The sequence below is a fragment of the Zootoca vivipara genome, chromosome 9 (assembly GCF_965207765.1).
Source record: "Zootoca vivipara chromosome 9, rZooViv2.hap1.1, whole genome shotgun sequence".
Classification (NCBI taxonomy): Eukaryota; Metazoa; Chordata; class Lepidosauria; order Squamata; family Lacertidae; genus Zootoca; species Zootoca vivipara.
In genome coordinates this window covers 13379265-13406200 of record NC_142592.1, presented here as the reverse complement: position 1 = coordinate 13406200, position 26936 = coordinate 13379265, and the positions used below count along the sequence as shown (strand labels likewise).

Below are 26936 nucleotides of genomic sequence, written 5' to 3'. Positions count from 1 at the left end.
CCAATATTTTTCAGATTCTCTTCACCCCTGGTCTCAGACAGAAACAAAGGGATACAGTGGTACCTCGGAAGTCAAACGGAATCCATTCCAGAAGTCCGTTCAACTTCCAAAATGTTCGGAAACCAAGGTATGGCTCGGGTTCCAAAGAACGTTCGCAAATCGGAACACTCACTTCTAGGTTTGTGGCGTTCGGGAGCCAAAACGTTTGACTCGCAAGGCGTTCGGGATCCAAGGTACGACTTATACAGTGAACTACAAACCAAACCACAGCAGGCTGTTAAAGCCAGTGTAAAAACATAACCTAAACATTTACAGAGGAAAAGCAACTTGAGAGAGTGCTTGATTGTATTATTGCTACACACTAAATAAAATAAAATAACTCAACATATTCCTACAATTCCAGAATGGTTAAAAATGAAACCTGCCAGGTGACTTGCTATTCAGGAAGTTACTTCAGGAATTAAGAGAGAAAAAAACCCAGTTTATTGAATGCCTAAGTTTTTTTTTAAAAAAACACAGGAAGCTGCCTTATACAGAATCAGAATCAGAATTATACAGAATGCCTAAGTTAGTTTTTTTTAAAAAAAAAAAACCACAGGAAGCTGCCTTATACAGTATCAGACCATTGGTCCATCCAGCATTTTTGTCTACACCAGGGATGGGGAACATATTGCCCTCCAGATGTTATTGGATTCCAGCTTCTATCAGCCCCAGCTGGCATTCCCAATTGCTATAGGGAATGGGAGTTGTGGTCCAACAATATCCAGCAAGCCACATAATTCCCATCCTGGCCTACACCAACAGAGACTTCCTTGAAAAGGATATTTCCCAGCCCTAACTGGAGGTGCTGAGAATTGACCTCAAGAGGCTCTGTATGCATAGAACACACACTGCTCTTCCACATTATAATATTGCTTTAGGATAAGTTGCGAGGTTCCCTGAGAGTTCAATGGAATCATTTGAAAATAAAAATCTGTTGTTCTCATAACTAGGGGTTATTTCTTCATCTCCCTCGCTAGCAAGGTAAAAACAACTATCTAATAAACAAGTGATTGCCAATGGTGGTTTGATTATCTGCACCCATGTACTACCTTCCTTTTAGTTTGCAGGCATGGCCAAACTTGGCCTCCAGATGTTTTGGGACTACAATTCCCATCATCCCTGACCACTGCTCCTGTTATAGCTAGGGATTATGGGAGTTGTAGTCCCAAAACACCTGGAGGGCCAAGTTTGGCCATGCCTTGTTTAATGCATTGGTCAGCTGGTAAGTCACAACCCACTTCTGACTGACAGGTCCCACACTAGCACTATCATAATACAAATACGTGGTACAAGATTCAGAAGTGGGTACCAATGTGCCATGTTTCGGCTAAAATATGGTCTTGGATCTGAAAAAAGCTGAATACTAATTTGGCCAGTTCTTCTAACAGGAACATTATCTAAAAACGTATGACCCCTTTATAAAAGTTACATAGAATTCCTAAATGGACAGTGTTACCTCTTTCATTTCAATAATCCTGCAAATCAGAAAACTTCTAATTCCCATTTTGCAGATAGGTTGCAATATTGGGCCAATTCACATGTCTTGCTATGTTGGCAAAGTCACTTTAATTATGAAGACAGAGTCCAGAGAGAAAAGTCTTTGCTGAGGAAACTGAACAAAACTGTGTATAATTTGAGGGGAAAGGAACAGGGAGCTTTTGTCTTAGTTCAAGCCTTGAACATAGCAGGGAAATGAAGCATACAGAGGAAAATTCCCTCAAATCTTCCCAGCCAATTAGAGCATTTGCTACCTGGAAGAAAAAGCTTAGCAACCAGGCAGAGTGGCAACATTCTCTTGGCTAGTTGGCTAACAGAATTAACCCCTATGTTCCAGATTCATCTACAAATATTTCCTAGATTTCCTAAGAGGCAACACAGTTGAAGAATCACACCGCTGGAGGAGTGCAATTCCTAGTCATAAATGTTAACTCACCTTCGGATGCACGAGGTAGTTCTGTTCGCTTTGCAGCTTGCTTCAACATGTAAGTCAAGTAAATATCCCTTTCTGAGACGATTGTTCGATGAAGATCAGGAAACTCGCCAATCATCTCAGCCATCATTTGCTCCAGCAGATCCTTCTGTTTACACTTCTCCACATCATCTTTACTGAAACAAACAGTTTCAACGTCTACATTATGCTCTCAGTGATGAACGAAAGCAAAAGGAGAAATAATAATAACCCGAACCGATGCCCTTCGAGCCTCAATAATGCCAAAAATTGTTTGTTTTTTTATAAAAACAGGATGGATAAAGGCAAGTGCAAGGAGGAATTTATCCACTCTTTCAACTTACTATTTCTTACAGAGGAAGCCGGAAGTGTAACCTGTTATTACTGCCTGTCTCAACAGGCTACCTACTAATGTAGAAGGTAAGGGTATAGTCTGGTATAGCTACTACCCTTTCAGCAAGTTGGATTCCCTGGGTTTACTGTAAGTGAGATAACTGCAGAGCTGATCAGGGGCATACCCAGGATCAAAACTAGGGAGGGCAAGAGAGGGGAAGAGAGAGAAGGGAGGGAGGGAGGGAGGGGAGAGAGGGAAGGGAGGGAGGGAGGGGAGAGAGGGAAGGAAGGAAGGAAGGAAGGAAGGAAGGAGGGAAGAATGGAGCTCCCGTCCGTCCGTCCCCAGCTCAGGCTGCTCCTCCCCCCTCCCACGTTCCTGTCGAGCCGCGGAGGGGGTGAAAATAGCCCAATTTCGGGCTGCTTCTCCCCCCCCTCACATTCCTGTCACTGGCTGCAGCCACGGAGGTGGCGAAAACAGCCCGATTTCCATAACCCGCAGCAACTTTTCCCCTTCAGTTTTCGGAGGGAAAAAGTGCAGGTTATGGTCCGTAAAATACAGCAATTATTATTATTTGCTTCTGGGGGGGCAGCTCCCCCCCTGCTCCTTGCTGGGTACGCCCATGGAGTTGATTGGAATTTGTTGGATTCCCATGGAAAACTCCCAAGTTACTTCTTGGGAGGTAGTGGGGAGTGTGGGTACAAAAAGTTGGTTACTTGAACCCATCCTCAACGAACCTACAATTAAAGCACGCGTGGAACAGAACTAGGACGTGTTAAGTTGCAGGAAAGAAAGTGCTGTTTAACCTCAGAATGGCATCAGCGATAAAAACGGAATTTGTGGATTGCTTTTTCTGCAGAAAAGCCTTGCCGAAAGACAGCTCACAAAGAGAAGCAGCAGCAGCAGCGGCGGCACATGTACACAATTAAAAACCACTGCATAAAAATTCAGTTTAGAATTTGGCACAGAACTCTTTCTTCCCAAGGAATCAATTTTCATTTCTTTTTTAAAATAAAAATAAAAATTGGAAGACATCTGTAATGCAAATGCAGTGGAAAGAAAAATCAAACTGGTTGTTACCCCCTTTCACACTCAAAAAGTGAGTGGGAGGTGTGGATGTGTAAAAGCATATAAACCTCATTCTAATTATAACATGTTAATTCCTTGGAGAGAGAGAGAGCTTCAGCCTTGCTCTGCTGTTATAGCTATGTTGCGCTTCTGCCTTGATGCTGTCGAAACACAACAGCAGGAGCACAAAATGCACCTTTTAGCTTGTCAAGTAGGCTTCACTTGATAACAATTGTTCCAGCATCACCTGTAACAGTCCGGTCCAACTTAGTACTAGAGGATAGCTTCTAAGAATATTCCCAGTTTGATTATTTCAGAACATGCGGCTTATGATCTTTATTAGAGAACAATACATTTTATAGTAGCCACGTCTCAAAGCACTAAACTGTGTCTAAAAGATGCATCTCTTTTCCTGTGATAGTTGAACTTCTTGATCCATATTGTATAGTATTGTGGCATGTGGGTCTTCTGATCTGTTTTATCTTATTCTCTTTTCCTAGGAGTAACCCAATCCTGGAAAATTATGGTGGAGTGGGTGGGGTAACCAGTATAATAAATCATAATAATAATAATTAAATCTGCAGCCAGAAATGAGACACTTGCACCCTTAGGGTCAATTCACACATTCCTATTCATCACCTAGGTGTACAAAACAGCCAGAGATAGAACTTCTGTTCTGCACTTCTTCGAGCAAAATTCACATCATGATGCTTTTCTGTGTTCAAGACAGGGGGACTATTTTCTGCGGGATCTTGCTATTTTGAATTTTTAAAGTTTTTGGATAAGATCCAAAGGTGCATAGCTGTAACAATATTACTTGGGCTACCCACATGGCGGATAGCAAGGCAACCATGCACCCTATTTTAAATATTTTTCTGTGCTCTGAGGTTCAGAGCAGAATCAGGTGAACCCAGTGGTGGCCAGGATTATTTATTATGTAAGCAGTCTCTCCATTGTATTCAGCAATAACGGTTTACCACAAGTTTTGGGTTAGCTTACCTAAATGACCTATTTTGCAATGCAATCCTATGCATGTCTACTCGGACGTAAGTCCCAATGAGTTCAGTGGGGTTTACTCTCCACTGAGAGATAAAATAACTGCAGTATTTCTTATTCCCACCCACTACCCATTGCACTCAACTGGACAACTGTTAAGACACAGAGCCCGTCTGTATTTCTGACTACTATCTGCCCATGCAAAGTATCTTAAAGTGCAGCGCCACTTGAAGCTGTATACCAAGGTCAAAACGCACGATAATGGGTCACAAGTTGACCAGTCCTGGCCTTCCCTGCCTAGTTGATGTAAAACAATACGTCTCGTGTTAGTAATTTATTGCTATGCAGTTTCAGAAGCAGCTGTGGTATCTCCCACTTGGGGAGTATTCCAACTCCTTCTTTTCTTATTAGGCTCCCGGTAATGAAATATCTTTCGGACTGCAGTCTCTTTTTGGATGTGTTTATTTTCTCTAAATGCAACCTTTCTGAAGGACACAAAGGTACATTGTTTGCTCCAGCCACAGCCTGAAAACAGGTATGCTATTGCCTTCAAATGTAAGGGGGGGGGGAGCAGTGCAACTATATTGCAGTTGGAGGCAATTTCTTGTGGGGGCTCCGTCCCGCGCCATGTATAAACATGCCCAGTCCCGTTATGCCCTCTTCTGGGTGCAAAAGGACCCATGCACCAGTGATTGCGTGTCAATTGGACGCATCTAAAACGGTCGCTGCCTGTATTGTGGAAACAGCGCATTCCCTCTGTCAATCTCCCTGCAGGCCACAACTAAACAACTGAAGGGCTCTCCTAGCATAAACCAAAGGCAGCCCCATTTGCACAGGGGGAAAGCTAGGTGAGAAGGAACTGGGGGGGGGGTGTCATCCCTCCTGCACTGGGGTAAAAGCCACTTAATTTGCACAGTCCTCCCTAGTGGGAGGAAAACCCATCCAAGGATTCTCTCCTCCACCCCAGGAAGAAAAAGTGTGTTATGTGGACCAGGTGCATTCTGGTATCTACAAGACATATGAAGTTGCCTTATACTGAGCTACAGAACCCTAGCAATGTTCTTGCATATAAATGATGCTATTACACACAGTTTAAATATGCAACACGACTACAGTTCCTTTTCTCTATCAGTCTTTCCTTTTCTTTCTCTTTTTCACAGCTCTGTAGTGCCTGCTATATTTCTCAAACGGCCCTTCTTACCAAACACATTGCTCATTCTGTTGCAGACAACGAGATCCTCTTGGGCGTACGACGGTTGCAAATGGCAGAAACCTACTACTGTATATAATGCAATGTTTCATACACGGCAACAGAAAAATAGTACTGAATGCTAAAGCGTCTACATCACACTGAAATGTAAACATGCAAAGAACTGCTTATGGTAAAATAAAAAAAATCTCACTGCTGTTGCTGTGTTGGATAAAAATAACCTGAAAATTGCCACGATAGAAGCACTTGTATTAGAAAAAGCTCTGTAGCCATGCATGAATGTATCAAATAATTCACTACCAACACAGCGTAAACAAAGCCCTAGTTACATGCTATTCCCTCGTAGGGCGATGGCATGATGACTAGGGAGTTGGGCTGTGCTTTCAGCCCTACCAATTGAGTTCACTTCCTAGAACTGTCATTGTGTGTACAGCTAGCTATAAAGGCAACTCAGCATATGAACTCTTGTTCATATGCAGGGGCAAAACTAGGCTTTAATTCTAGGGTTTAGACCACAGCACCACCCGCATCCCTACAGTTGGGTATTAAGGGGTTGGACGGGGAGTTTGCTGTTGACAGGAGCTGGAATCCCAACAATATCCAGAGAGCCTCTAGCCTACTGTTACAACGGTTGCCCTCTCTTTTGTTGTTACTGGCACCAAAAATATTTGCCAGCGCCATCAGAAGATATACCCTAGGGCTGTCTCAAGTCTGAGCATCCAACAGCTGCTGAGATCAGGCCACTTAGGTTCACGAGTTGCCACACTCATTCCTACCTGATTGGGTCAGAAAGGAAGCAGAGGCCCCAAGCTAGCTTGACCTTTTGCCAAAAAGAAAGTGCAGCGATGGCCCTCTTGAAAGTCACCGGGATTGGCCTGTCCCCAAGATGAAATTTGCAGAAAGGTACTTTACTAGCCTGCAAAATGAATATGCACATTAGTGATTATTCAGCATTACATACAATAGGAGGCTAAGGCACTACACAGGGTGTTAACAAATGATGATGATGATGATACTACTACTACTACTACTACTACTACTAATAATAATAATAATAATATCATTTTCAGTTTAGCTATCGGCCAATGCAGGCTTCTTGCATAAAGGTTCTTTCAGGGCTTCATAGCTTACATCAGGCTATTAAGCTGGTTTTCAGAAATGTATTGGTTCCTCTTAAGAGAAATTGTTGAAAGCAGAAGAAAAAAGGGACATGAGTAGCAGTAGCAAAGTCTTCAGACCTCTCTGAGATGCAACAGTTTCACTGTCCATTTCTGGGTACAATTCAAAGTGCTGGTTACAGCTCAGAAGGCTTGGGGACAGGCTACCTCAAGGAGACTACTTTTCCTCTACAATCCCAGTTGAGATCTTGTCCTGCCAATGGAAGATGAGCGTTTGGGCAAGAATTCAAGACAGGGCCTTCTCAGTGGCTGCACCCAAACCTTGTTGATGTTGGCAGGTAAAACTGTTGTATCTTAAGAGGGCTTCAGATTACTGAGTGGATTTGTCTTGTTTTGCATTTTAATCGTAGTGAGTGGTATCTTACTAAGTTTTGCTCATTAGCAGATGAACTGAAATTAATGAACTAATGGATTTCAATGGGTCTACCCTGGGTAAAACTTAGCTGAATGCCACTCAACATGGCTAACTAGCCGACAGCTGTTGTCTAATTTTCATCTTCTCTAATTTGATTATTCTTTGCTCGTTACTTATCATTTACACTAATTACTGCTTGTACTTTATTGACTGGTCACCATTTTGCTATGTATTTCTTTGCTAACTGTCATTAACTGCATTTTACATGAAAAAGTGTGGTAAAAATAAATAAGTGGTTACAGGTTTAAACTTATCATGGCAGCATTTGCAGCTATATTGAATAATTACAGGTTACCAAAGCAGAAAGGATACAAGAGACTCCTCAGACTAGCATGGCTAAGAAAGTGCAAGTGCTGTCATCACAAATCAAATGCAATTTGCGTGGACAATTCACATGAAAAAAATCAAACTCAATCAGTCAGTCAATCAATATAAGTTTATTGTTCTAGCTAAAGGCCATGACAAACCCAAAGAAACAGTACCAATAAACAAAACAGATCGTACATCCATAAGATGAGCAAAAATAAAAAATAAAAAAAATCAACTGCAATACCCATTGAGAAAAATGTTTTAATACACATTAAGAAAAAATGCTTTAATATTGACCAAGGATTCTGGTAATAGTTCTAACTCATCTCTCAAGAAAAAGGAATTCAAATTTATGAGATGATTTGTACAATTATTGATGGAGGAAATTGGACAAAATTTGTTATGTACGACAGAATTGTTCACAGATGCTTACTTGAAAATATTTAAAGGTTCCAGGGGCAGCTGTTAGTTCAAGGGAGCTCCCCCCCAATAGCTCCCCCAAATTTGGGGGTTCAGAACAGCATTGTAGGAAGAGGAGGGGGGATTGAAACAATCAAAATAGTGCAATGTTTAATTCCTGCCCCTCCCCTTATGAAAACACAAACTTTCTCCACTCCCACTTTTTTTTGTTTTTGTTCTTAAAGAGAGATGTATCTAGCTTAATTGCTAACTAAAAATCTATTAGCCTAGCAGCTGAGACAAGGGACAAAATGAATCACACACTCAACTTTCTGATATGTTTAAAGTTCCCTCGGCAGCTGCAACCACTCATATTACAGCTTTCATTATGTTTTGTCAGCGTTGGACAATCAGACTGAAAACTATAGATGGGAGGCTCAGATTTAAAAACCAGAGTTTTTTTTCAGATTTTGATTTGTTTTTAAGATACAGAATACAGTCATACTCATGTTGCATCCGCTTCAGGTTGCGTGTTTTCGTCTCGCGTCTCCCCAGAACGGGTTACTTCTGGGTTTTGCCGCTTGTGCATGCGCAGAAGTGCTAAATCGCGCCACGCGCATGTGCAGACGCGACGCTTCTGGATGCGAACGCTTCAAGTTGCGGACGTGCCTCCGGGACGTATTACGTCCGCAACTCAAGGTTCCACTGTATAGCACAAAGAATTTGACCCAAGTGAAATCCACACCGGTTTCTGTTGTTGCCAGCCTCCCATAATTCACTCAGCATTTTTTAGCTCAGGGGGGAAATCACACACAAAATCTCTCTCTCTTTCTCTCTCTCACTCACACACACACACTTAAAAGAAGAAAGGTCTCACCTCCTTGAAAGCCTCCCTGAACTCCCCTCCGGGAGCCATTCCCAGCTGTTCTGTGATATGTGCAGAGACTTTCAGCAGCAGCATTTGCATCAACCCAGACATGACTCCATTCTATCATAAGAAGAGCCATTAAAAAGAATGAGTTAACCTTTTACAGATTACTAGAAAAGACAAGGTGCATGGTGCCATTAATAGCTGTGATGAAACACAGTTGGCGAAGGAGTAAAACACCAACTCTGCCTCTGGGAGCTGATTTATTGCTGAACACAATCCCCGTTATTTCTCCACATGTCTATATACAGCATCGTTGCTAAGAAGCCTTTTGGACACCTGCTAATTTGATTCCTTGTGGAGGAAAAGAGTAGAAAATAGCACTAAATTAACCTGTCTGGTGGCATAATATTTATTATTTCTACCTACCCACCTCTGCCCGAGAGAAGAAAGTGACTAAGTATGCAAATGGCAAGGGCGATTCCTTGCGTAGGTTCACAATTAAAACAGATTGGCATAGACTTATTTACCTGCTGCACAAAAAGGAGGGATTGCAACATTTGCACAATTTAGAAGCACACACACAGTACAAACAAAGCATGTACGTAACAGTTTCAGAGTTGAGAGATGAGGGTTTTAAAAATTATTTTTAAACCTGTCAACTCAGCTAGTTGAGGAAGTATATAGATGCAGGAAAATCTCATGTCACCAATTAGTTCCTGTTACTCCTGCAACTAAACAGCCTTCCCACTGTGTCCTCCCTCACAAGCAGATTATCACTGGGTACCAGCCTACTTACTTAGTTGCCAGAAATATACATTTGGTGTCAGTTTGATATTTACAGATGACCTTTTTGCCAGATATCTATGATCTACCTTTACACAATGAGTGTGGAGGGTGTTTTGGAATATTAAGTAGGTGACTGTATTGGATAAAGCATTGGACAAAGTATCTTTTAGGTTCACACTGAGAAATATGCTGGAAAACAATTCTAGTTTGCCCTTGGGAGAAAAACTAGAAACTCTTGTGTTCCTGCTTCCTTTTGTGCGGCAAAGTTTATGTCGCAATGCTGTGAAAAATGATCCCGGAAGGGGAAACTGTTGCTTTAGTGCTGAGTCACAAGTCAATGGCTAACCATTCTCCTCGCTCAAACTTAGGCAGTAGTTTACTGTTAGGCGGACAGCTTTCCAAATGCCAACAGATCTGCTCTCAAGCAGATAGATAGATGATAGATAGATAGATAGATAGATAGATAGATAGATAGATAGATAGAAATATTTGCAAGGTGAAGTCTTGCTTGCCAAGGGCACTGAGGAAACTTCATGTCGAAGATGTGCAACACACATAGGTTGTAATTTTACAGCTTTCCTGACTGTCCAAATCCATCTGGTTTCTGAAATCTACTCTACATAAGCCATAACCCTTTGCTAAAAACAGAACTCGATGGCTTGCTTTGGCCGTCTAAATGTCTCTCAGTTGTATGCAGAGTTCCCTGGGAGGAGGGATTGATTGCTAACCACTCTGTGAATTGCAGCTCTGTGTCTCCCAAGAACTATCAGCACCCTTTACAAACTAAAGCTCCCTAAGCATTTACTAAATTAGTCACCATTTTTTCCTAAGTTGACCTCCTTTGTAATGTTTTATTTTGAAATCTTTAAGATAATATTTTAGTTTCCTGTTAATTATGTTGCTTTGACTGTATACTCTATATTTGACTTTCTTCAGAAATGTTTGATTCTGAATTGCTTTATTGATGTTTTAATATGCTGTAAACAGCTTTGAGGTTTTTCTTAAAAATATAAAGCGGTATAGAAATGAAACAAGAAGAAGTATTTTTTTAAATGTTATTACTTTTAAAAAAGAAAAGTGTTATTTTCTAATAGAAACAGAGATTACCTGAAATAAAAACAACAGTATATATAAACTGACTAACTAGAATGGCAATTGTGATATTATCACTTGCACATCCTCTACAGGAAATTGGTGGCAGTTCAGGGATGTATTTTTCCATCTTTGAAAAGCTTATTGAAGAGACAGCAAAAAATTCAAGATACCAGTGTACCGTGCTGGACAAGAGTCTTGCTTTCAGAATGTATGAAAATAAAAATAAAAGTCTAGCCATTTCTTGCTGGGGGAAGAGTCTCTTTATTTGGCTTTTGATTAAGAGAAGATTTTCTGCTGTTGCAAAGTACCATATTTTGTTGCACCATCCTCCTTTAGCTTCCCCCTCTAGCTGTTTACCTGCGTGGAATTTTTGCATGAGTATCATACTGGACTTTAATCCTGTTATTTGGTTTTACATAAACGTACAGTAGAGCTCTGCTCCACTGAAAACCTAGTCCCTGCATACTCCCTGCTTTTATAACACTCCCTATAGAACAAAGCCCTGAATGGGAATGGCTGTGTAATTAACTGCATGTTCATACAAGCCTTGACTGCGCCAGATTATAAAAAGTTAGGAAAGCAGTATTTCAATTTCGCATACAGATGATTTTGTCACTGAAGAACTCATACCTGCTTTATAGCTTGCTGAAGTTTCTCCAGATTGATTTCTTTGGCTTCCTTTAGCAATGTCTTTTCATCCATTTTTAACATAGAAACTCTGTATTGGCACAGCTCAACCACAACCACATCAGGCTGTACTTCTTGTATTGTCTGAAAAATATGGATTCAGTTGCATGCTTGCATTACTGATGTTTTCTTGGGAAAAATCTCCCAAGCATATAGAAGCAGAGTCCCAATCCACAAACTAGTTTTTAAATAAAACTGGGTGGTTTTTTGGGGGGAGGAGAATATAAGGTTTCTCACCTAGAAAGAGAAAAACCTCTCAGGAAAGAATGTGTTTGTTTGTTTATTCATTACACATTTTTGTATTTTGCTGTTATCAGCTCAAGGACTTTAAAATATACACCTTTAAAATATTTCAAGGAAAAAAAAGAATATTGCCAAACAGTAAAAACAAACAAATTCAAGAGATTGTTTTTCAGTGCTCTGCCAAATTACCCGTATCAGCTCTCCGCAGAGAAAACAGGAAACTGACCTCCTCGTACCCCAGAATTTCTCCACCTCTGCATAAATTCAACCCAGCTCTGCAGCTTTGTTTGAAACATGGATAAGACGATCTCCTCACAGGTTTATAATCAGGATGAATAATATGGGAGAAGACTACAGTACACATGATAGAACCTCTGCACGAATTGGTTCTATATAAAGTTATCCAAAACCACAGCTTTGTTCCCAACCCAAATCCGCATTACAAAAATAGTCAAGGTTTCAAAGGTGCACTTCTGGCCCCAAGGGGGGGGGGGGAGCTTTTAAGGCCCCATTTTTTTTAAAAAAAAAAGATTTACCTTCACTACATCTCTTTTGCTGCTGTCACTGAAGTGGGCAGTGCCAACAACATATACTTTGGAGCCCTCCTCGGTGGAAAGTTCCGTCACGGTGCTTGGGAGGCTGGGCTTCTGCTTTCTCCTCTTCATCTTCATCTCCAAAAGTATTTTTAAAGCATCAGCATCAGCTGCATATAATTTAAATAAACAAACTCGTTTATTTAGTTGGCGTCTTCATCTCCCACTTTGCCTCAATACCAAATGAAAAGGATACGAATCGACTACAGTCGTACCGTGGGTTCTCGAACGAGATCCATTCCGGAAGCCCATTTTTTACTTCTGAAAACGATTAGAAAACAAAGGCGCGGCTTCTGACAGGCTGCAGGAGCTTCCTGTACTCAATCGGAAGCTGTAGAAGCCACGTCGGATGTTCGGCTTCCGAAAAAAGGTTTGCAAACCAGAACACTCACTTCTGGGTTTGCGGCATTCGGGAGCCAAAACATCCGAGTCACAAGGTGTTCGAGAACCAAGGTACGACTATACAATGGTTAAATGGCGCCAAGTCAGAGTTTTGAGCATTAACATTCTGGTGACAAATGGGGGGTTTCAGGATAGGTGTGTGTGTGTGTGTGTGTGTGTTTGAAAAATATCGTCAAACCACCACCTTCTGAAGAAGTATCTGAAGAAGTGTGCATGCACACGAAAGCTCATACCAATGACAAACTCAGTTGGTCTCTAAGGTGCTACTGGAAGGATTGTTTAAATTTTGTTTCAACCACCTTCTTTGCCCTTTTTGTGCCCTACTCACTTCATGTTTGCAGCTACGTCCCCCCCCCCCCAAATCTGCAGAGCTGGTGCCAATTAAAAATGAAAACACAGCAGGAGCTTCTCATAGAAGCAATACCATCACATTGCTAATCAGATCTGGCTGCATGAAGTCACCAAGCCATGCCAGAAGGACGGCGAGGCTTGCTTCCTTGACTCTGAATAGGCAAGCATTGTCAAGATAATTCTCAGCCTGCTCCCCATGATCAAACTGGGGACAGTAGGGGGGGGGGTGGAGCTGAACTTTGCAGAGGCAATTTTATCACAAAATACTTCCTGCTTTGGCTCCAACATGGTTTATAATTCATGTGTTATATAGTATTAACCTTTGTTTTAGGAACAGTCTGTTTTCTTACAAGATCTCTACACAGGATAACATTAATGCTATTATAAATATGGCATTATACTTTTCTTTGGGGGGGGGGTTGGGAAATGTAAACTGCCTTCAGAGGACTGTACGGCCCTAAAAGGCAGAACACACATGTCTGAAATAAATATATGGATCAACTTTACATAGCTGTTTTATCACATTACAGTGGTGCCTCGCAAGACGAATTTAATTTGTCCCGCGAGTCGCTTCGTATAGCGAAAAATTCGTTTTGCGAAGCGGCTCCCATAGGAACGCATTGAAGTGTGGTTTCCCATAGGGTGCCTTGCAAGATGGGGGGAAAAATTCCGTCTTCCGAGGCACCCTATGGGACGAAAAAAAATCGTCTTGCGAAGCACACCATAGGAAACTTCATCTTGCGAGTCTCCATTGATATCGCAAAACGCTTTCGTTTTGCGAGGTTTTCGTCTTGTGAGGCATTCATCTAGTGAGGTACCACTGTAATTTATAGCTGCCTTCCCCCCAAAGACCTATTTTATCCTCACAACAAGCCTGTGAAATAAATTCCGCTCAGAAATGCTGGCCAGACCAAATGTCATGCAGTTAGCATCCTTGGCACCTAAGTGCCCAGAATCAGCAACATCCCATCAAGAGAGTAAGTCTCTACCCAGCATACCGGGTTCCCCATAAGCAGCTTGATGATTCCATTGCTTTACAGAAATATTGCTTTACAGAACTGTGCTCAACTGTTTTTAGTACACCTTGAAATTCTGTATCAAAAGGCAGGGCAAAAATATTTCAGCTTAGTCATCTAATTAAAATAGGGTCCAGACAAATTGCTGGCGATAATACTCTGAAGAGCGGTACCCAGAGAAGATGTGGAGCCCACGGTCCCCGCTTCCTCATTAACTTCCCCCGCCTCCTCATTAACTCAGAGCACAACATCATTTAAACATCCTTAAAAGATCAACGACTTCCCTTATTCTCTTTCCATGATTCATTTTGCATACCTTAAATCCCTACATATTTGACATAAACTAAACCATTCAGTGGGACCCAGGTGGCGCTGTGAGTTAAACTACAGAGCCTAGGGCTTGCCAATCAGAAGGTCGGCAGTTCGAATCCCCACGACAGGGTGAGCTCCCATTGCTCTGTCTCAGCTCCTGCCAGCCTAGCAGTTCAAAAGCATGCCAGTGCAAGTAGATAAATAGGTACCACTGTGACTGCGGTTTAGTCATGCTGGCCACATGACACGGAAAAACTGTCTGTGGACAAACACTGACTCCCTCGCCCTGAAAGCGAGAGGAGCACAACAACCTCATAGAAGCCTGTGACTGGACTTAACTGTCCAGGAGTCCTTTACCTTTTTTTACTACCTAGTAAGTGTGTTTAGGATTTCAGGCTTAGACCCTGTGCCCATGCTAGTTAAGTCTTCCTACGTGACTTAGGATCTCGCCCACACATGCATTAGAACAAGATGGCAGTCTGGACTGTACCACTGCAGGTTTATTTCTGAATGCCCACCTGACAAGTAAAAACAAAAACATCAAAAAGGTCCCAGCTGTCCACTTCCCTGGTTGCCACTGGTCCTCTATAGACAAGCGCTCAAAACATGACTATCATCACTCCACATAATGGAATGGTGCAGTCCATTCTAAAGTGGTACAGTCCATTCTACCAAGCTCTGCCACTGCATAGGTAGACCAGACTTAATCCCCACCCACCCCAAACTCTAGCCATTAACTGCTTTAAACCAAGACAAGACGTAGGAGGCAAAATGTCTTTGCTGTCCACAACTATAACATACAAATATTTGACGCAATGTCCGCAGCTTCTTTCGGCCCATCTCCTTGTGCCTCAGGTGAAGGCGCTGGTTCTGTAGCCATCTGTGTCGGATTAAAAATATTTAAAAAAGAGGGTGAAGGGTACATGTGGAGAGAAGAGCTTGAATAAAGCATGTTTTGTGCACGGATAAATCGACGATTATAGCAAGTGCTAGAAGCTGATGAACTTAAAACACTGTCTGTGCTACAAAGGCAGTTTGTTTTGCATCTTGTAGCACAACTACTTCACTATGTGGAAATCTATGCTAAAATGATGTGGCTGTGATTTCAAGTCATAAGCAGCTCAAGATACATCTGTGGGGTTTGTGCGAGGGCTCAGCAAAACAAGCACACTATCTCTGCTATCTTGTTGGGCATAAATTAAGCCCATACTGCTTTCTCCATAGAAGACAATGGGTGAGTGCACATATTTGCTCATTGGGGTGTATTAGTGGTGTTAATAATAATAAAAATATTATTATTATTATTATTATTATTATTATTATTATTATTATTATTTTATTTATACCCTGCCCATCTGGCTGGGTTTCCCCAGCCACTCTGGGCTGCTCCCAACAGAATATTAAAAACACAATAAAACATCAAACATTAAAAAGTTCCCTAAACAGGGCTGCCTTCAGATATAAAGTAGCCATGACACATGTTGGGTTTTTAAATAAAATAAAAAATACATAAAAATTCCCCATAATGCAACAGACCCATAGATTCACAAATTACATAAGGCAGAAATGGGAGCCTGTGGCCCACTAGGGGTTATTTTATAGAGATATGAGAAGCAGCGTCACTTATCTATCTCCAAAAGAAGGACTGGCTCCCACCATCCCTGACCATTGGCCATGCTGGCTGAGGCTGGTGGGAGCTGGAATTTAACATCTGCAGGGACACAGGTTTGCCCTTTCTACCCTGGATAAGGCAGAAGGCTGCAGAGCAACACAATACGTTAAACTTCTTATCGGGTTAGTTCCTGACTACAAGAAACACATGCCACAGTAATAATAAATTATATTATTATTATTATTATTTAGGGAAGTTTTTAATCTGTGATATTTGATGTATTTTAATGTTTGTTGGAAGCCGCCCAGAGTGGCAGGGGAAGCCCAGCCAGATGGGTGGGGTATAAATAATAAATTATTATTTATTATTATTATTATTAACTCAAGCTTTGCTCTATAAGATCTCAATGTGCTTTGGTTTTCTGCTTCTGCAGCTCAAGCACAGCAGCCCCTCAGAAATTTTGTTAAGCCCAAATGCCCAGTGAAGCATTTCCCGCTCTCTACCAGGGCCGGCTCTAGGGGTAGGCTGGGTGGCGTGGGGTGCCAGGCCGGCAGGGGGTGCCGCGTGGCGCCCGCCCACCAGCTGCAGCAAGAAACGGTGCCCGGGCGCCGGAGCAATCTCCGCAACACGGCGCCCGGGCACCCGACATGCTTAAGACGGCCCTGCTCTCTACACAGGATGTTGCTGTTCCCAAAATTTACCTCCTGCTGCTGTTCCCCCTCCATCGCGAGAATGTTCTTTAAATTCCACCAGCCAGATTAGACCTGCAAAACGTTAAAAGAGGGGTAGAGAAGTTCAGGGGTAATAATTAGCAAAGTGCGAAGTATGCGTTTAAAAGATTTAACGATTGGCTAGTGTTTGGCAGTATAGATCTGCACAAATGTTGTTATTAAAATACGCAAAAGCGGTGATACACAACGTAACGATTGTCTCTGTTGCCAGCCTGGCTTTTTGTGCCTACTGATTCGTTCAAAAAGGTGGAAATATAAATATATAGGGAAGCCTGAGGTTGAACCTTCTGTCCAGAGGCAATTAGCAGGAACATGAAGCTTGGTCAAACACACTTAAGGGCCACATTTCAGTTACTTCTTCTCCTTCCTCCTCCTAAAAGAGAACCCACCTTCCTCATGTCAGAAACACAAGAATACAAAGAAAGCACTCTCATCTGCTCAGTTGGTTCAGTATTGTTTCATAAACCATTTCCTACCAACAACCCCCCACAGCATAAGCAAAAGCACACCATCCATCTGGTTTTAAAAAGATAATTCTGCAATAAACGTTAGTCATTAGGATGCAAGAAAGACTATTTGATGCATCTGCAATATCAGACTAACCCAGCAAGCTTTCTGAAAGTTGTCAAGAGTTCAAAGTTGCTGGTTTTGGAAATATATATAGAAGGCACATCAGAACAACTTCTCTAAAGCCAAAAATTTCACCAGCGGCCTGGGTGGTATGTAGGGCTGGGTGATATATCGATACTTTATCCAAAACCGGTTTGAATTCCGTATCGTGGTATCAGTTTCATAATTTTTGACCTTGAAATATATTGCAAACATGGTGTGTGGGTGAGTGTGTTATGCCCAAACCATGAAGCTAGCCAATGCCTCTACATAGCTCCATTCTTATTTCAGGTATTGTGATATATCAGTATATCACGATGCTTAGCTGGTGGTATATATTGATGTTGAAAACTAGCTATCACCCAGCCTTAATGGTAAGCTTGTGGCACATGTCTCATTCATAGCATATGCAATAGGCAGGTGTAGTATTCTTGGACTGGAGCAAGAAGAGTTGTATTCCTACCTGTCTTGTCTGTGCAGTGCTACTCCTAGTTCTCTGACTCAGTAGGCGGCAGGCGAAAGTTTATCACATGTACTTTAGCTCATCGTACAATGGCACACCCATTTTTAAGCTTTCCTTTTTGCACACACACTCGCACATCAGAGGTGAGAGCTGTACGTAATAGTCACTCAAAATAACCCTCTATGTGAGCACCTTGTGGCAATCTGTGACCAGCAGTTAAGCCCAGGGTGATTTGAAGTCTTTGCATTAATAGAGAAGCTTGAACGAGCACAAAACCCATTTGCAGCTGACGTCGCAAAGTTGTCTTTGCACAAAAAGCGCAACTCATTGAACTGCTGTGTGCTAGGGCCCTCACAGGTACATTTTTCGAAAGCAAGGTTATCCAAATTTTGGTTTCCTGTTACCACTGAGCATCCTGAGCTTGCCAACGAAGCCGTATCTGTGTTGTGATCATTTGGGCAGTGCGTATCTTTGCAAGACAGGTTTTTCGGCAGTGACTGCTATGAAGGTGAAACAGAAACGCAGGCTATGTTATCAATAACGAGACGACTTTTGACATACCCGGCAATATGCAAGCTCAGCCATCCCACGGATATGTGCCATAAGGGCCTTTAACGTGAAAACTATTAAAAATACTTGTGGCTTGTTATCACTTACATGGCTTGTGCTACCGTATACTTTAGGGCTGGGCAATGTTGGGCTTTCAACATGGCGGCGTTTCATCAGCCAAACATTGTGGCTTGGCAATAAACTGAGATGTTGAAAAAAGCTGCATTGGCCCCAGCCGGGTGAAACTGCTGCAGGCAGTTGAGGTGTTCACCATAGTGCCTCTTGCGCTGCGGCCAATACAGCTGGTCCAAGTCCTAACCCTAACCCCAACCCTAACCTGCTGCTCAGCTGGAGGGCAGAAAGGCTCCTGTCCCCAGCTGAGTGAGCCCCGAGGCCCCTGCTGCTCGTGTGCGACCAGCAGGGGCCTCGGGGCTCCCTGGCCAAGCTGCCTCCACCTTTGCTGGCATGGGGTGGGGTGGGGGGCGAGCTACCTTGTCCACTTGCCCCCCACTCCCCAAAGACGGACCAACCGGCAATAGCCAAGTGCACAGAACCTGTCAGGCTCTGTGTGCTTGACTGCCTTCGCCTGTGCAGGTAGCTGTCTCTTTCCTTGTTCACCCCAGGAGGAAAGACGCAACCCACCCTCCCAAGCGAAGTCTGCAAGGCGCGGGGTGTAAAGACACCCTACCCACGCCTTGTGGAGAGGGGCTGCTGGAGAGCGCTGGGCCCACCAGCAGCATCAAAGAGACCCTACACCACTTGCCTGGCTTCCACCGGGAGGAAAGGCGTAAGATACCCTCCCAGAGGAAGGCAGCCGGACAGTAGCCAAGCAAGGCCGCAGCCCCGATCCCACTCTTGTGCAAGCAGGAGTGGGATTGGGGCTCTCTCAGCTGGGGAGGGCAGGCTTCGCACTCCTCTCCCTTAATCAGTTCTGGGTTCCCCCTCCAACCCTCCAGAGGAGATCTGGGGTAGTGTGATGGCAGAAGAGGGGAAATTGTCTGCACTGGCCCCAAACTGCATCAGTTGAATGCCACCCTCTGACTAACATTAATATTTCAATGAATTCCACATGAACCAGGGCATTGCATACATTTCTGCTTGGGGTGCCTCAGATAAAGGTTATATAACAGCCAAACGTGCAGTTAAAATGCATGAAACCAACAGCTGCTGAAGACCTGGTCTGAGTCTACCTGGGAACGGCTGTGGCCAGGATCCCTGAATTGCAGGGGGCTGGATTAGACGACCCTTGAGGTCTCTTGCAACTCTACAACTCATTCTAATCTAAGGTCCAAAATTCATGTGACAACAAATCAATGGGTCACCACACCAGGTAAATGCGGACTTGTTCGTCATCATACCAAAAAGGTAAGGAACCGCTGTCCTAAAAATCACTAATTCTGTTCCTCATGTTCACAATGGCTCGTTTCTAATGCTACTTACTTTTGGGAGTGATGTGTGATGGGATATGTCTTCTAAGAAGGCAACACTTTACCGTAACTATAGAAGTGAAGACTTGTACATAAGGAAGATACACGTACGTACAACTGTGTTTTGTCAACTACATCAAGTGCCCATAATTTCTATGTATTTTTCAGCTGTGGCAAAGGCAAGAAATCAAAGTTTTGGTTCAGTTTTCTTGAACAGCAGCGATATTCTCAGAAGCTTTCAGTAGTCAACTCTTACGACTACTACTCCCATGCAGAAGGATGCTATCTTAAGCGCAAACAATGGAAAGGAAAACTGTGGATTTAATGCAATGTGTAGTTTGGCCCTTGGTCTTATGGCTTTGCATGGTAGCAGCTGCTGCACCAGTCTCTTGCAGACGCACACATCAGGATCATCTAGATCTAGACAGACAATGAAGATAAGAGCTGCCGCAATGAGCTACATCAGAGGGCTGTCTGGCCAAGGGGGTGGTGAGTACTGGGTGAATCAGCGGAAGCTTCTCAGAAACAGAATAACTGCAGCATTCCCCCTTCCTTTGCTGGAAATGGACCAAGCAAGATTAGGAATTCCACTGAAACATCACGCCAAGTTGATGTTAATGATGGAGCCACATTCAATGAGCTTCATGGCTGAGTGGGCATTTGAACCCGGCTCTCCCAGGTCCTAGCCCAACCCTCTAACCATTACGTCACACTGGCTCGCTTGTAGAGGGGATAAAAGGTGAGGAAGGGTAGGCCATTTCTGCTGACCGCAGAAGTTTGCGGAAGGACAGTAAAAACAACCAAAGAATGCAGCAAATAAAAGCAAAGAAATCATTATACAGTGGTACCTTGGTTTAAGTACACAATTGGTTCCGGAAGTCTGTACTTAACCTGAAGTGTACTTAACCTGAAGTGAACTTTCCCATTGAAAGTAATGGAAAGTGGATTAATCCATTCCAGACGGTCCGTGGAGTACCGTACTTAAACTGAAGCATACTTAACCTGAAGCGTACTTAACCTGAAAGTAATGGAAAGTGGATTAATCCGTTCCAGATGGGTCCACGGAGAACTTAAACTGAAAGTACTCAAACCGAAGCGTACTTAAACCGAGGTATGACTGTACATAGTTGTTCTGAAATAAATTATGTCCTTCATGCAGTTCCATGCCTAATATTTTGTAGGCAACACTTCTTTACAGACCAAGTGCTTTGGGTTCTTCTTATGCCCTATTCTGAAGTTAAACTGACGTGTGTGTATCCACAGCAGTAAGGAGAGGAGGAATGGCTGCTGGGAGGAGAGCAAAGAGAAGAAACGCCATGGTGCATCTGCCACAGCAAAACCAGATGCCTTTTCTGCCCCAGCTGCAGCAAAACATGTCTCTCCCATATCAGTCTCTACAGCCACAGCAAGTGCTGTAACTCTCCAGCAGTTTGACTTCGTTCCCATTCACACACTGATCTTGGTCTTACGCCTGGGTATAACTTCAGGAAAGGGATCCACTCTCTCTTACCACTACAATTAGATTGTGCTACATTTAGATTTCAATGATATTCAACATCAACTGGTTGAATATAACAGATAAAAGAAATCTCTACAGCAAACAAATTTTAAAATCTGCCTTGCCACCCAACCCTGAAACTTGATTTTTTTGCTCTTATACAAAAATTGCAACCCTGGGATCTACCAGGCTTGGGCAACTGATTACACATTTGTCTTGCTGTTTTCTGAGAAATACCAGTGTCTCCTCTTCTTTTATCTTAATACAGAACCTATTGTATAGATAATTGTAAAAGTACTTTTCCAAATTTATTGAGAATAAATATTTGGTTCCTAAATAATTTTTTTCTCTCAAGCATTAAATCAACCAGACCAAGAAATGAGATCTCATCGTCAGACCAGTCACACTGGTTTTGAAGCAATGGAAGTTCTTCAAAATACTTGGCGTTCACTAATGCAAGCCAAGACATAATTAAGACAGTGGAACGATCATCCTGACGAGTTCGTCTCCCATCAAACCAGTTCAAGATTATTATTTGATGTGCTTTCCAGTCCTTGTGAAACCTGCTGAACTAGACCAAGGTCATAGTTAAGGGGAGGAGAGGCAAAAGCTACTTAAGGATAAAATACATGCCACCAATCCACCATGCAGGGGAGTAGGATTGGAAGCCCCCAGCCCAGAACAGTTCCACCACAGCTGTCTGATGGTACCATCACTCTGCTGGTGCAAAGCTCCCCATTCTACCCACCAAAAGTGTGGGTGAGCGGAAATATTGCTGGCAGGAACTTGAAAGCCCCGAAATGGAACATGGTGTACTGTCATTATTTGTGGCGTAAGGCCTGAACACTATGGCAGTAGAAGGAACAAGCAATGGGGCTACGCCTTCATTTCCTGCCAGGCTTTGAATTGCTCTGCTAATCTGTAGTGCACACATCAGATAAACGTCTGGTGTTCTGCATGATGGTACAAGGAGAATATTGGCATATATTTCATCTTGAGAACATTGCTGGACACTGGAGTACAGTGTGTGCTAGTGGCAGTTAAAGGATCATTTCCTCATGCATCTGCCTTGAGTACAGTCATACCTCGGTTTACGTCGGCTGCGGTTTGAGTACTTTCGGTCTGAGTACTCCGCGGACCCGGAAGTGTTTACTTCCAGGTTCCGCAGCGCAAGCATGCACAAAAGTGCTGCTCCGTTTAAGTACATTTCGGGGAGCGAACGGCTCCCCGGAACCAACTGTGTACTTAAACCGAGGTACCACTGTATTATAGAGTACATGTAGTGTACCTGCTCATATGCAACACGTTAGTTAAAAGGCCTGCATAATTCACTACAGTATATCATTAGTGACCTCTCTTTGGCCTGCACGTCACACAGAGCCTAATACCACTTCCTGGAAGGTTAGGAAAATGAACAAAGTAGAATTTATACTTTTCACAACTCTTTAGAATTTGAAACATTCGCTTTAGATGCCTTTCACAGAATAACTTTATGTTGGCTCCTTGGAACTTGAGGTATTGAGAATTCTCCGGGGGGTGGAACAGCTGGACGTTTTTCAACACAACAGCTTGCCAGCTAAACCTGTCTCAGCTGGCAGACTAACCCAACTGACTATTCAGAAGCTACATATGTTGGAAAGCTGAATTTTTGCAAGCTCAACTGTCTCCGAAACTGGGCTGACCTGCAGCTTGCCTTTGGGTGAGGCGATAAAGAGCAGCTTCTAGAACAGGGTTTCCCCAAATTTGGGTCTCCAGCCGTTTTTGGACTACAGTTCCCATCATCCCTGACCACTAGCTAGGGATGATGGGAGTTGTAGTCCAAAAAACGGCTGGAGACCCAAGTTTGGGAAACCCTGTTTTAGAATATTCAGCACATCAAGGCTGACATCTAGGTCAGTTTCACCACAGTTGGCATAGTTACCTGAAAGCACCCTGAAGCTTTTGCCAACCTGGCACTCTCCCGATGATTTGGACTACAACTCCCATCAGCCCCAGTCAGTTGTAGTCCACACTAAAACAATCAAGTTCTTACAAATTTGGGATGGGTATTATGTGGCACCTGCAGTAGTGCAAGTTCTGCAAATCTTAAGAGATTGGCACGCGTAGGGTAAGGCAATCGTGTAGGTAAACTGGTCCCAAACTGTTAAGGCCTTATATACTAATAGTAACACCTTGAACTTGGCCCAGGAACAAATTCGTAAGCAGTGCAAACTCTGACCACATGTGCTATATGCTGACTCCCTCCTATCAGCAATTGTGCTGCAGCATTCTGCAACAACTGCAGCTTCCGCATCAAGCGCGAGGGATGCCCCATGCAGAGTGCATTGCAGTAATCCAGTCTTGAAGCAACCAATGCATGTGCTACTGTTGAACCAGTCACAGTTGGTCAAAGGCACTTCTAGCCACTGAGGCTACCTGAGCCTCCAGTGAGAGCTGGATCCAGAAGCAAACCCCACCCCCCCACAACTGCAAACTTGTTCCTTCAGGGGGAGTGCAACCCCATCCAGGGTAGGCAACGGACCAATTTCTTGGACACAGGAGCTACTCACCCACATTGCCTCCTTTTTGCCAGGACTGAAGCTCAGCTTGTTTTTCCCCTCCATTTCCCCACTGAGTCCAGGTATGGCCCAGCCACTGTACAGCCTCTCCCGATTCAGATGTTACGGAGAAATCAAGCTGAGTGTCATCAGTATACTGAAACTCCTAATGACCAACGGTTTCATGTAGATATTCAATCGTACTGGAGATAAAGCACCACTCTCTGGACTCGGTCCTAAAGGTAGGATTGGAACCAGCGTAATGCAATGCCCTCAGTTCCCCACAGTTGTTCCAAGAGGATGCCATGGTCAATGGTACCAAACGCCAACAAGAGATCAAGAAGCAGGAGCAAGGTTGCGCTCCTTCTGTCCTGCTCTCTGCAACGGTCATCCATCAGGGTGACCAAGGGTGACTCAGTTCCATGGACAGGCCTGAACCCTGGAATGGATCTAAATAATCTGTGTCCTCCAAGTACAGTACACCTGTAGCTGCCCCACCACGGTCCTCTCCACCGCCTTCCCCAAAAGGGGGTATTGACAACTGGCCAATAGTTGTCCTAATCCAAAGGGTACAGAGCTAGTTTCTGTGGAAGTGGCTGTACCACTGCCTCTTTCAATGCAGTAGGGACCACCCCCGCCACACAGTGAAGTGTTAGCCAAACTCTGTACCCAACCATATGGTAACAACTTTTGCTGATTGCAAGGTATAAGCAAGCTTTTAGGCATAACACAATACAACTAAGTCAGAACTTAAGACCACATAGAATTGCCTTCAATCCAACATAGGCTTCCCCAACTTGGTGCCCTCCAGATGTTTTGGACTTCCATCACCCCTGCCGGCTGGGGCTGGTAGGAGTGATAGCTTGGTTTAAGAACAGCTTCGTTTATGAACAACTTGGATTAAGAACGCTGCAAACCCGGAAGTAGGTGTTTTGGTTTGTGAACTTTGCCTTGGAAGCAGAACAGGTTCCGCTTCCTGTTGAGTGTAAATTAAGTCCCCCAGTGCTATGGGAAAGCATGCCTTGGTTTAAGAACAGACTTCCGGAACGTTTTAAGTTCGTACACCAAGATACCACTGTACTACTATCATATATCACAAATGCCTCAATGTTTGCTCTTACAAAAAATCCAACAAGAGATCACACAAAATTTCCCCATTCTATTCCTCCAATAAACCACATAGTTTTAGATCAGGCATAGGCAACCTTGGCTCTCCAGATGTTTTCAAACTACAACTCCCATGATCCCTGACCACTGGCCCTGTTAGCTAGGGATCATGGGAGCTGTAGTTCCAAAACATCTGGAGAGCCAAGGTTGCCTATGCTTGTTTTAGATGAATCAAGGCTGTATCATGACAATGGCAGGACAACTCCACAATTCCAGTTTAAATTTATTTCCGAGACAAGCTGTCCACACTGCCTGTATGAGGCCAGATGTTCTCTGTAACACGACATCAGGAGTGACACGAAGGGAAATTTACGTTTTCAATCCAAGTGGCCCACTGAAACAATCTCTCCGGTTTTTGTTCAAAATCAACTGCATTTGCAAGGCAGCAGCATCACCAAGTAACACACGTGGCCGAGCAATAAGCTTTGGTCGCTAGAAGAATAGTTAGTACAGGATGACCTGCGATCTAATCAAACTATGTACATTGTTCTAAAATAAAGTCCAGAAGCGCTGTGTTCCCAGTTAATTAAGTTTTTCAGGCATGACATACTACCCTCCTAGCCCCTGGAAAAATAATTTTAAAATAAACTAAAAAAATCGGAGGAGGAGGTGGAAGGGAAGTGGTGGTTGAAGACACATATCCATCAGATGAGGCCGCATTTTCTCTGCTCTCGCCACAAGTATGACACGTACTTTCAAAGCAGCATTGTTACAGCTTCTGCCTTTGCTCACACACAAAAAGCAGGCCCAGGAAAGTTTGCCAGCTTTCCAAGCTTCCACATGCCAGCGAAAACTTAAAACCTTAGGGGCGAATCTGCAGCCTTCGAAATAGCCTCACGAGGCAACACTTGCTAAGTTGGGGGTGGGGTGGGGCAAAAAAAGAGAGAGTTAAAAAACGGACAGCATTTCAAACTTTATTCCCCCCACCCCAAAATGGAAAAAAATGCAAACACACACACACAAACACAAAACCCCATTTGCTAGGAAACTCCCAAGAAGTAAGGCAGTCAGTCGTCTCCCTTCCTCTTGCAACTACCACCCTTCCCTTCTTGATTCCTGGCCATTTTGAAGAAAGGAAGGGGAGAAAAAGAGGGGGGATGTTGTTGCTGTTGCTGCCTGACCCCCTCGCAGCAGGACTTGTCGCGGCGGCACAGCGACATGAGGCGCGCGCTCCTGGGCGCGCGAGGCGAGGCGAGGCGAGGCAAGGCAGCCGGGTCTCCTTCCTGCGCGCGCCCACCCAGCGCAGGAAACGCCAAGGGTCTCCCTCCTCAACCCACACTTCGGCCCCCCTGACTTACTTAGCAAGCTGAGCACCCCCCTCTCCGTGCAGGGTGCTTTCGGGGGGGGGGGGAAGCTACCAGCCCGAGCTTGGCGGCGTCGGCGGTGCTTGGAGAGGAACCCAACTCGCTCAAGGGAAGAAGGAAGGAGACCCGAAAGGGAGCCGAGCCCTCCAGGTACTCGCGGCCACGTTAGCCTGACAACATGTTGGTATTAGTCATTCATAGAGGGAGGGGAGGGAGGCGGAGAGGGAGGGAGTGGGGGTGTGGAGACACCTCCGCGGTGCATTCTGGGAGCTGTAGTTCGGCCTCGCTTCCTGCCCCCGGCCCCGCGCAGGCCAAGGGCGGAGGGAAGGAGAGGCGACTACATCTCCCAAAGTGCGCAGCGGGAAGCGCACGTGCCTTGCCGGGGAGCCTGTCTTGGAGTGAATGCTTTTGATTAGATAGATAGATAGATAGATAGATAGATAGATAGATAGATAGATAGATAGATAGATAGATAGATAGATAGATAGATAGATAGATAGATAGATAGATAGATAGATAGATAGATAGATAGATAGATAGATAGATAGATAGATGTGCCTCTGTTTCCCCTGTCGAACAAGTAAATACAGAACCAAAAGGACAAAAACTTTAAAAAAAAGAATGGGGAAAAATGTATAATTTATTTAAGAGGCCACTCACTGTAAGCAGATGAAAACATTGGCAGGATTTTAATCTCACTTGCAACGTAGCAAATGCTATGGATAATATGCAAAATATAGATTATGGGATAATGTGCAGTTGTAAATGTTGACCCGTGAAGGGGATT

At 43.7% G+C, this 26936-nt stretch overlaps 1 protein-coding gene and 2 long non-coding RNA genes across 4 annotated transcripts in view; 2 read left to right on the top strand and 1 right to left on the bottom strand.

The window, feature by feature from the left end:
- The window catches only part of TRABD (TraB domain containing), a 31793-nt gene extending 5419 nt beyond the window's left edge, over nt 1-26374 (bottom strand). The window contains exons 1-8 of one of the 2 annotated variants that reach the window (XM_035127615.3): nt 26144-26374; nt 16566-16628; nt 15054-15132; nt 12115-12281; nt 11279-11419; nt 8774-8884; nt 6372-6511; nt 1976-2148 (exon numbers count right to left, since the gene is read on the bottom strand). In XM_035127615.3, coding sequence (XP_034983506.1) covers nt 1976-2148; nt 6372-6511; nt 8774-8884; nt 11279-11419; nt 12115-12281; nt 15054-15132; nt 16566-16589 — 835 coding nt within the window. In that variant the 5' untranslated portion in view covers nt 16590-16628; nt 26144-26374. The remainder of the gene's footprint in view (nt 1-1975; nt 2149-6371; nt 6512-8773; nt 8885-11278; nt 11420-12114; nt 12282-15053; nt 15133-16565; nt 16629-26143) is intronic. The other variant, XM_035127616.3, reaches the window with a different exon arrangement.
- Nucleotides 15-2299, top strand: LOC148684543 (uncharacterized). Its single transcript, XR_015951727.1, has 2 exons — nt 15-233; nt 1877-2299. It is a non-coding gene; the product is annotated as an uncharacterized LOC148684543 (long non-coding RNA).
- LOC148684542 (uncharacterized) lies at nt 4325-7441 on the top strand. The gene is made up of 2 exons (XR_015951728.1): nt 4325-4920; nt 5546-7441. It is a non-coding gene; the product is annotated as an uncharacterized LOC148684542 (long non-coding RNA).
- Nucleotides 26375-26936: the final 562 nt, after the last annotated feature.